An 11,557-nucleotide genomic window follows, 5' to 3' on the forward strand; every position below is an offset into this window, starting at 1 on the left:
CATGGCTTGCAGTGTGATCTGGACCAGGTGGCAAAATGGTTTGAGAAATGGAAAATGGAATTTACTGCAGACCAGTGTGAGTTGTTGCACTTTGGTATGACCTACCAAGTGAGGTCTTTCATAGTGATTGGTCGGGCATGGAGGAGTGTTGTAGAAGAAAGGGACCTGGGAATACAAGTCCTTAATTCACTGAAAGTGGTATCACAGGTAGATAGGGATGGGAAGAATGATTTCAGCCCATTGCCCTTCATGAACCAAAGTACTGATAACAATAGATGGATGTTATGTTGACTCCTAGAAGACATTGGTGCGGCCTAATTTGGAGTATTGTGTGCAGTTTTGGTCACCTACCTACAGGAAAGATGTAAAAGAAGTTCAGAGATTTCAGAGAAAATTCACAAGGATGTTGCCATGTCTGGAGGACTTGGGTTATAAGGAAAGATTCAACAAATCAGGACTTTATTCCTTGGAATGCAGAAGATTGAGGGGAGATTTGATTGTGATATGGAGGCACAGATAGTGTTAATGCAAGCTGGCTTTTTCCACGAAGATTGGGTGGGATGACAACCAGAGGCCATGGGTTAAGGGTGAAAGGTGAAATGTTAAGGGGAACATGAGGGGACACTTCTTCACTCAGACGGTTATCCGGCTGTGGAATGAGCAGCCATCACAAGTGGTGCATGCGAGCTCGATTTCAACATTTAAGAGGTTTGTGTTGGTACCTGGAGGTGTGGGAGTGGGCAGTTTAAATAGTTCAGCACAAACTAGATGGCCCAAAGGACCTGTTTCTGTGTTGAAATGTTCTATAATTGTGACAAGAACCTGAAATAATACAAAAATTCACTCTAACCCCTTTTGACAGCTGTGCGAACCAACCAGTCATTTCAGAATTTTTTATATGGCGTTAAAACTGTGGCACTTTAAGTTAATAATACATAAAAGAAGATCCCAGCTGCACGTCAAAAAAGACTATTTGTGTGAGAGTGTTTCAGTTACTGTGGGGCGAGGAACCCATGCAGCTCAGTGGGATCAAGGAATAATACCAATGGAGAGAGTCAAACTGAGCCAAGGCACTGATTGGAGACGGCAGAAATGCCCCATTCTTATAGAGACAGGAAGAGCATCAGGGAATTGATGGTCATTCCAGATACCAGCACTCTGCCCAGTCAGGAGATGATTTCTCTGTCCAACTTCCGTTGAACCTCACTGTAACAGTGTGATACCAGATCAAACCTTGGTAACTCAAGTAATCTCATCTGAAATGTTGTCCTACACCCATTGATGGATTTTGTAAATCTTTTTACAGGTTAAAAATGAGAAGGAATTCGTCTCCAGGAAGCTCAAACACGGCACAGCAGTTTTGTTGTCTCTGTCTAGATATTTAAGAAGTGAAGCAAGGGAGCCAATTGACCACCCTTCCTGCTCACACTGTGGGGAGGGATTCACTTGGTCATTTGACCAACTGACACGCCTGTAATTTACACAGGAGAAAGGCCTTTCACCTGCTCAGACAGTGGGAATGGATTCTCTCAGTTATCACAATTGACGGTACATCAGCAAGTTCACACTGGGCAAGGCCATTCACCTGTTCTGTGTGTGAGAAGGGGTTCAGTTGGTCATCCCACCTGTTGACACACCAATCAGTTCACACCACACAGGGCAGAGGCTGGTCATCTGCTGTATTTCTGGGAAAGGATTCACTCTGTCATCTGACCTAATGGCTCACCAGCGAGTTCACACTGGGGAGAAACTGTTCACGTGCTCAGAATGTGGGAAAGGATTCACTCGGTTAGCTCACCAACAGAGACACCAGCAAGTTCACACTGGGGAGAAGCCGTTCACCTGCTCAGAATGTGGGAAAGGATTCACTCGGTTAGCTCACCAACAGAGACACCAGCAAGTTCACACTGGGGAGAAGCCGTTCACCTGCTCAGAATGTGGGAAGAGATTTGCTGACTCTTCCAGCCTACAGAGTCATCAGCGAGTTCACACTGGGGAGAAACCGTTCACCTGCTCAGAATGTGGGAAAGGATTCACTCAGTCATCCAACCTACAGAGACATCAGCGAGTTCACACTGGGGAGAAGCCGTTCACCTGCTCAGAATGTGGGAAGGGATTCACTCGGTCATCCGGTTTATGGAGTCATCAACGAGTTCACACTGGGGAGAGGCCATTCACCTGCTCAGAATGTGGGAAGGGATTCACTCAGTCATCTGATTTACAGAGTCACCAGCGAGTTCACACTGGGGAGAGGCCATTCACCTGCTCAGTCTGTGGGAAGGGATTCACTCACATACCCCACCTACAGAATCACCTGCGAGTTCACACTGGGGAGAGGCCATTCACCTGCTCAGTCTGTGGGAAGAGCTTCACTCATTTATCCACCCTACGGAATCACCAGCGAGTTCACACTGGGGAGAGGCCATTCACCTGCTCAGTCTGTGGGAAGGGATTCACTCAGTCATCTACCCTACTGGTACATGAGCGAGTTCACACTGGGGAGAAGCCATTCACCTGCTCAGTCTGTGGGAAGGGATTCACTCACATACCCCACCTACAGAATCACCTGCGAGTTCACACTGGGGAGAGGCCATTCACCTGCTCAGTCTGTGGGAAGAGCTTCACTCATTTATCCACCCTACGGAATCATCAGCGAGTTCACACTGGGGAGAGGCCATTCACGTGCTCAGTCTGTGGGAAGGGATTCACTCAGCCATCTACCCTACTGGTACATCAGCGAGTTCACACTGGGGAGAAGCCATTCACCTGCTCAGTCTGTGGGAAGGGATTCACTCGGTTAGCTAACCAACAGAGACACCAGCGAGTTCACACTGGGGAGAGGCCATTCACCTGCTCAGTCTGTGGGAAGAGCTTCACTCATTTATCCACCCTACGGAATCACCAGCGAGTTCACACTGGGGAGAGGCCATTCACCTGCTCAGTCTGTGGGAAGGGATTCACTCAGTCATCTACCCTACTGGTACATGAGCGAGTTCACACTGGGGAGAAGCCATTCACCTGCTCAGTCTGTGGGAAGGGATTCACTCACATACCCCACCTACAGAATCACCTGCGAGTTCACACTGGGGAGAGGCCATTCACCTGCTCAGTCTGTGGGAAGGGATTCACTCAGTCATCTACCCTACTGGTACATCAGCGAGTTCACACTGGGGAGAAGCCATTCACCTGCTCAGTCTGTGGGAAGGGATTCACTCGGTTAGCTAACCAACAGAGACACCAGCGAGTTCACACTGGGGAGAGGCCATTCACCTGCTCAGAATGTGGGAAGGGATTCACTCAGTCATCCCACCTACAGAAACATCAGCGAGTTCACACTGGGGAGAAGCCGTTCACCTGCTGACAATGTGGGAAAGGATTCACTCAGTCATTCCACCTAGTGGCACACCTGTCAGCTCACAATGGGGAGTGGCCATTGTTATGAATCCCTAGGTTTTGTTTGCTGTAGACTGTCATTTTAAGAGAGAGAGATTAAGAAGGCAAATCCACAGACTCAGAGTCAGACGGAGACGAAGGAGGAAAAATGGAAGAATCGAAACCGGGGAACTAGTGGCCAAGGGTCACTGTTTGGTACTTTCCTTTGCCCACAAGGGTGGGCTAATTATCGATTCACCGTACATCGAATGTGTAGTTGTCACCTCATTTGATCCATAGGAGTGGATCTGATTTGGGGTATCCTGCGGAGACCACTTATGTGTCAACCCTTGCCTGGCTGTGGTGTGGTAATTCATTTGAAGACGATACCCCTTATGACAAGTCACTTCGGGTGATAATTAGTATGTGGATTTGGAAGGATGACAGATAAAATCTACAGCGACTGTTGGTCTCGTTTTACCACCATGGAACCTGTGGAATATGACATAATTGCCTTCTCTCAACATTTACCCTGGATTACAAATATCTCTCTCATCACCTATTCTGTGGTTGAACTGAACTTTCATACTTTACCATCTCAAGACTCCAAGCCTTGTTACCCCTGAGCTCAATAGTTTGAGAGTTATATTTATACACATAACACTCACGAGGAAATCTGCAGATGCTGGAAATTCAAACAACACACACAAAATGCTGGTGAAACACAGCAGGCCAGGCAGCATCTATAAGAAGAAGAACTGTTGACATTTCAGGCTGAGACCCTTCGTCAGGACTAACTGAACGGACAGATACTAAGAGATTTGAAAGTAGTGGGGGGAGGGTGAAATGCGAAATGATAGGAGAAGACCGGAGGGGGTGGGTTGAAGCTAAGAGCTGGGAAGGTGATTGGAGAAAGTGATACAGAGCTGGAGATAGGAAAGGATCATTGGACAGGAGGCCTCGGGAGAAAGAAAGGTGGGGGGGAAGCACCAGAGAGACATGGAAAACAGGCAAACAATTAAATATGTCAGTGATGGGGTAAGAAGTGAAAGAGGGGCATTAACGGAAGTTAGCGAAGTCAATGTTCATCCCATCAGGTTGGAGGCTACCCAGCCGGTATATAAGGTTTTGTTCCTCCAACTTGAGTTTGGATTAATTTTGACAGTAGAGGAGGCCATGGATAGACATATTCAGAATGGGAATGGGACGTGGAATTAAAATGTGTGGCCACTGGGAGTAGTCTGTTGCTGCTGGTTCGTTTCTAAAGCGTTACGGTTTGTAACAAAATGGGGCCTGCTTCTGGGATATGAACAAATTTAAGGATTGATTTAATATCGATTTCATTGGGGAAATCCCTTTTGATTTATTTGTGTGTGGAAAATCAGCAGCAATAGATGTTGATAGATATCTGGAAGTGTGAACCTCTCAGGCATTAGAGGACACCAGAACGATTGAGTTACTGAGTATTGCTAAAACGTTAATACTTGCTAAGGTGAAATTGACAATGAGGAGGGCACAGATGCAGAGGATAATAGCTGAACATTATGTATCTGAGGGTGTATTTAAAGTGGTGGAGTTGGAGGTGTTTCCTGAAAGTAAACCTAGTGAGCTTGAGCTCCAGTACAAGTTAGAAAAATTAAAGATGGAGGCTCCGGAAAGGCAGAGGCAGTTTCAGGCTGGAGAGGCAGAAAAGCAGAAAGAAAATTCTCTTACAAAGTGTAATTAAGGGGAAGGCTTAGCAAGCCTATTCTGCTTTGACAGTTGCTGAAGCAGCTGATTATTTATTTATTTATGCTGCCCCAATCATCGCCACTGGGCTATAAATGTGCAGGAGCAGTGTGTGGTTCAGTGCTTTGCTCAAGGACAGACACGCCGCCTTGGCTGAGGCTCGAACTCATGACTTTCAGATCGCTAGTTCAACACCTTAACCACATGGCCACGCACCACACATTTGACCTCGTGAAGCAGGCTGTGCTCAAAGCTTACGAGTTGGTCCTAGAAGCAGACAGGCAAAAGTTTAGACATTTGAAGAAATCTGTTAACCAGACATACGGAATTTGCTTATGAGAAATTTGTGTGTTTTGACCGCTTGTGCACATCTGAACATGTAAATGCTGATTTTAACAGCTTGAAAGAGTTGGTTTTAATTGAAGAATTCAAAAAGTGCGTCCCTGATGACATAAAGACGTATCTAGATGGAAATGATGCTGCCACGATGCAGGAATCTGCTAGATTAGCAGATCAGTTTGCTTTAACTCATAAAGTTATGTTTACCCTGAATAAGAGTTTCCAAAAGGCACTTGTGAAGTTGTGGGTAAACCAAATGAGCTCACCCCAGTGGCCTGTACCTGCATTCGGTGAACCCTTTTCCAAAGTTATAGTGGATTGTGTTGGCCCATTGCCAAAGACTAAAGCTGGCCATCAGTATCTGCGAACTATTATGTGTACTGCATCCAGATTCCCAGAAGCAATACCTCTCAGAAATATTAAAGCTAAAACTGTGGCGAAGGCTCTTACCAAGATTTTCACATTATTCGATTTGCCTAAAGAAATCCAGTCTGATCAAGGATGTAATTTTACATCTGGATTATTCCAGCAGGTAGTTTCTGAACTGGGAGCAAAACAAATTGCATCATCTGCGTACCATACAGAATCACAAGGGGCTTTAGAAAGATTTCATTCTACCCTCAAAACAATGATTAAGACATATTGTGTTGAAAATGGAAAAGACTGGGATGGATACATTTGCTTTTGTCCACAGAAAGAGAGTCAGTACAGGAATCACTGGGCTTTACTCCATTTGAACTTGTATTTGGTCGCAGAGTGACCTTTGACCTTGTTAAAAGGAATGGTGGATTGATGTTAACTCGTTAGACTATGATTTGAAGTTCAATAATAAACTACACCAAGCCTGTAGTCTAGCGAGACAAAACTTAAAGATTTCTCAGGACAAAATGAAGTGTTGGTTTGATAAGCAGGCTTGCGAAAGAAAATACCAGGTGGGAGATAAGCTGCTTGCCTTATGTTAACGAATCTACTTCAGGCGAAATTCAATAGACCGTATGAAATAGTCTCCCAAAATAATGATGTGAATTATGTTAGTAAAACACCCAACTGACTTGAACTAACACAGGTGGTACACATAAATATGATAAAGCCTTTTTTGACAGCAGGTACCATCTGTGTGTGTTGTTGTCAAAACAAATGAAACTGGCAACCCTGAGAATGAAACTATTGACTCATCTGAGACTTTTCACAAGCCAAACATGGTCCCAGTTAGGCGAATGAACTCGGTTGTTCCAGAAAACACTGCTAACAAGTTGTCTCATCTGCAGCCAAAACAACAACAACAGCTGAAGGAATTAATTCTGAAGTTTAAAGATTTATTTCCTGATATCCCCAAGCAAACCACGGTCGCAGTACATGATGTAGACGTTGGTCAAGCCAAACTGATTAAACAACACCCATATTGCATGAACGTAGAAAAGTGTAAATTGGCTGACCAGGGAATTGAGTATATGCTGGAGAATGGTATTATTAGGCCGTCAAAATGAGATTGGAGTCACCCTGCATTATTGTGCCCAAACCTGATGGTCATGTTAGATTTTGCACTGATCATAGAAAGGTAAATGCAGTAATAAAAACAGATGCCTATCCTATCCCTAGAGTGGATCATTGCATCGATAAGGCTGGAAAAGCTAATTTCTTACAAAGATTAATCTGTTGAAAGGGTATTGGTGTGTTCCATTGACGGACAGAGGTAGAGAAATTTCTGCATTTGTGACACCATCTGGGTTGTATGAATACAAGGTTTTTCCTTTTGCTCCAGGAATCAGGTTTAATAGCACCGGCATATGACAGGAAATTTGTTGTCCTTGCAGTAGCAGTAGAACCTATTTCATAACAATAGTTTTTAACAATTGTGATTTAAAATAAGAATATACATATATATAGTACAAAAATAGAAAAAAATTGTAATAACCTATTTTAATTTTGTGGAGCAATTTGACTGACTGGGTGTTGCTTTGGAAATTCTGAGGTGAAGCTGAATTGAACTTTACACATTTATGAGAAGCTCAGTGAAATAGAAAAGGCTAAATTCTCACATAAACGGGTCATACACCCAGAAACATCGGCTGCACTTCAGCGCCTCAAAACAGTGGAATGAAACAACAGAAGCTATTGCAGAGAAAAAAACATTGTCCACCCACAACGAGAGGACGTGACAGATCCGGATCTCACTGCCATGTCTGAACGGGGAAAGGTGAAGCTACACGGACACGTAGAGCAGTGACCCGCAGATGCTGCAGATCTGCAGAAAAACATGAATGGGAAACGGGATCAGGTGACGGGTGGAGGGTCTCCCTCCTGAACCGGTGACTCTGCTCCTCTCCCCTCACACACTGCCCGACCCATCCGCCACATTCCCCACATTTTTCCATATTTACACCAGATACATGATTATTTTTCCACACCATATCTTCCCCGATCCCTTTCCCTCCACCCCCAGGTCACAGAGTCACCGGCTCAATTCCCATCCAGGTCCAAAACATGATTCAGACACAAACAGGAAATGTTCACGTTTCATTTAAATCAGCTCTGTGTTTATAAACACTAATTTCTATTCACATTCCTCCAGAGCCTTGCTGGACAGGAACACTGAAACATCAGGCGAGAAGCCACAGGAGGAGGCCATTCAGCCCCTCTAACCATCAGCAAGATGGCGGCTGTTCTCCCATCTCAGCCACATGTTTCTGTCCGATCCTCATTTCCTCGATCCCTTCGGTCTCCACACTTCTGCCGGCCTCTGTTTTATGTGAGGACGATCACTGAGTCTTCACCGCCCTCTGTGGAGGGGATTTACAGACATTCATCACCCTCGGAGTGAAGACATTTCCCCTCATCACAGTCCCGGACCGTCCACCACTGTTTCAGAGACTGGGATCCCTGGTTCAACCGGTAATGATGTTGTGCATTTCAATGTGTTCTCCTCTCAGTCCTCGATTCTCCAAATGAAAGGGTTATCACATTTGATCTTTCTTCATATGATGACCCACCGCTCCAGGGATCAGTCTGGTGAATCTTCATTACACTCTCTATAACAAATACTCTCTAACCTCTTTGTTAATCCTCTATGGAATTAATTTCCATCTTCTGCAGCCCCGTGTTGCCCCAACCACTCACCTCCCGCCCCTGTCACTATTTCCACCTTCCCACCTCCCCCTCACCTGGATCCACCTCTCTCTCCCCAGCTCTTGCCCCATCCCCACCCCTCACCTCTTTTCTCTGACTATTTCCCGTCCACACTCAGTCCAGAGGGAGGGTCTCGGCCCGAAATGTTGACGGTCCATTTCCCTCCACAGATGCTGCCCGACCAACTGAGTTCCTCCGGCAGTTTGTTCTTTGGTCTGTATAACCCGTGATAGTATGGGGAGCGGGATTTTACACCATATTCCAGGTACAATCTGAACAAAGCACAAATAATTGTCACTCTGTCCGGACCATCGGCCCCGCTTGCAGGGCAACAGTCTGCCGGTGTTTGCCCCCGATGTGGTGAATCCCTCCGCTCGACACCACCGTGGGCTCAGACATTTCCACAGATGAGTCCCTCCTGTCCCCACCGGGACAAACATCCTGTCCGCCCCCGTCACACCATCTTCATCCTTTCAATAAAATCCCCTCTCCCCGGGGAACCGGCATCAAACCGACGGGCCGAGCGGTCTCCTCCTACCTCTCAGCGATACATCAGACTCCGGCCACAGGAGACGCTTCACAAACGCCCCAACTTCCCTCGGAGGGAAATGGAAATAAATCAGAAAGCGGACATTTACTTTGAGGTTTTCTCTGCTCTGATGAGGCGGTCGGCACTCGAGCGGGAGACGAAATGAGCGGGGTAACGCCCACTCGGCCTGTCCGCCTCCGCGACTGGTTGTAACCTGTTATTGACATCGCTTCGCACCAATGGGAATAGCGCAGCTCCTGAATTCTCTGTTGACAGCGGTGGGGAAGGGGCTGGTCACGTGATTATTAGCCCAGCCGTTCAACCGATAAAGCTCGAGCACAGCAGCGCGTGGGTGACGTAAGACACCGCGCACGTGAGGGCAGATCCCGGTGTGGGGAGCACGTGTGTGACGTCAGGCGTGTGGGGGGAGGAGCTGTGAGACGTCACCTGTGGGCGAGCGCTGGCATTTAAAAGCACCTTAATGGACTTTTCGGTGGGACAACAACATTAATGACGGGTTTCATCACTGAATCCAGTGTTGTGAGATGTAAAGTCCCCTGTTATGTGTCCGGCTGTGCCGTGTTGTTGGTGGAGTGGGCAGCGTGGTGTTTGTCTCGATTCGGGTCACAACATAACCCAATATAACTCGGAGTCCTGCCATGTGCAGAAGTTCGCTGATGACACGGCCATAGTGGGGTGTGTCAGGAATGGACAGGAGGAGGAGTATAGGAAACTGATACAGGACTTTGTGATATGGTGCAACTCAAACTACCTGCGTCTCAATATCACCAAGACCAAGGAGATGGTGGTGGACTTTAGGAGATCTAGGCCTCATATGGAGCCAGTGATCATTAATGGAGAATGTGTGGAGCAGGTTAAGACCTACAAGTATCTGGGAGTACAGTTAGACGAAAAGCTAGACTGGACTGCCAACACAGATGCCTTGTGCAGGAAGGCACAGAGTCGACTGTACTTCCTTAGAAGGTTGGCGTCATTCAATGTCTGCAGTGAGATGCTGAAGATGTTCTATAGGTCAGTTGTTGAGAGCGCCCTCTTCTTTGTGGTGGCGTGTTGGGGAGGAAGTATTAAGAAGAAGGACGCCTCACGTCTTAATAAGCTGGTTAAGAAGGCGGGCTCTGTAGTGGGCAAAGTACTGGAGAGTTTAACATCGGTAGCTGAGCGAAGGGCGCTGAGTAGGCTACGGTCAATTATGGAAAACCCTGAACATCCTCTACGTAGCACCATCCAGAGACAGAGAAGCAGTTTCAGCGACAGGTTACTATCGATGCAATGCTCCACAGACAGGATGAAGAGGTCAATACTCCCCAATGCCATTAGGCTTTACAATTCAACTGCCAGGAATTAAGAACTTTTTATTATGCTTTTCGAGTAGTGATTTAGATGCATATCATATTATTACTGAGTTAAGTATGTATGTAATTAGTTTTTTTGCTACAACAAGTGTATGGGACATTGGAAAAAATGTTGAATTTCCCCATGGGGATGAATAACGTATCTATCTATCTATCTATCTATCTACACCAGAATTGCCAGCGGGGTCCACACACAGTGTATTAGTCAACAGAAAACCTCTCGTCCCTGCAGTCTTTGTCTCCTGGTAAACTCAACACCCTGACAGTGTGGACCATAGATACCCCTTCCTCTCAGAGTCAGGGAATCACTCAGACAGCTGATCGCTGAGAGGAATTATATTTATTGGTCATTAAAGTTCATCCAGATTCGTTTGGACGGATTTGATGTGGAGTTCGGGGTGTCACAGTGAAAGGGCCGGACGGCCGAACTGTCTCCGTTGTCCAAACATCCTTCCAGGTGAGGCGACACTTCACCTGTGAATCTTCCGGGGTCGCCCGTTGTGTCCGCTGCTACCGATGCGGCCGGCCCTACACTGGTGACACCGGCTCCTCCGCAGTTGTGCGGGGTAGGAGTGTTTTTTGGGGGTTGATGATTGGGATGCTGTTCTTCTTAATCCGGGGGGTGAGGTGGGAGTTTGATTTTTTTCTCTGAACGACTTTCATGCTCTTTCTTTCTTTCGTGGCACTCTGGAGAAGGAAAAAAAATTGCAGTTGTTTATGGATACCTGATTTGATAATAAATTAACCGTTGAACTCTCCGCTCCGAGCAGGACTTCCCGGTGTCCATTCCATTTCCATTTCCATTTTCATTCCGATGCCCATTCCAGTTCCGACATGTCAACCCATCGTGTCCTCTTGTGCCAAGATGAGGCCACTCACAGGGTCCAGGATCTGCACCTCATATTCCGTATGGGTACCCCCTTCCCCAACTTGATAGCATGAATATCGATTTCTCCTTCCTGTGAACAAATTTCCCTCACACCCCTCCCTCCCACTCCCTCTCTGACTTTTCACGTCCTCTCACCTGCTTATCACTTCTCTCTGGGTCCGCTGCTCCATCCCTTTCTCCTGTTCTTCATTCTCCTCTCCT

General features: G+C 46.5%; 1 protein-coding gene and 1 long non-coding RNA gene across 5 annotated transcripts in view; one reads left to right on the forward strand and one right to left on the reverse strand.

Moving 5' to 3' along the window:
- Positions 1-11,557, reverse strand: part of LOC140721496 (uncharacterized) — a 1,502,390-nt gene that overhangs the window by 729,312 nt on the left and 761,521 nt on the right. The window lies entirely within an intron of this gene.
- The window catches only part of LOC140721492 (uncharacterized), a 692,273-nt gene that overhangs the window by 17,773 nt on the left and 662,943 nt on the right, over positions 1-11,557 (forward strand). For 3 of the 4 annotated variants that reach the window (XM_073036309.1, XM_073036311.1, XM_073036312.1), the window contains exon 3: positions 1,307-4,518. The exons of the other annotated variant lie outside the window; for it this stretch is intronic. In XM_073036309.1, the coding sequence (XP_072892410.1) occupies positions 1,718-3,361 (1,644 nt within the window). In that variant the 5' untranslated portion in view covers positions 1,307-1,717 and the 3' untranslated portion in view covers positions 3,362-4,518. Of the gene's footprint in view, positions 1-1,306; positions 4,519-11,557 lie in introns of those variants that run through there. 4 annotated transcript variants of the gene reach the window in all.

Source organism: Hemitrygon akajei, unplaced genomic scaffold, assembly GCF_048418815.1.
Source record: "Hemitrygon akajei unplaced genomic scaffold, sHemAka1.3 Scf000057, whole genome shotgun sequence".
Lineage (NCBI taxonomy): Eukaryota > Metazoa > Chordata > Chondrichthyes > Myliobatiformes > Dasyatidae > Hemitrygon > Hemitrygon akajei.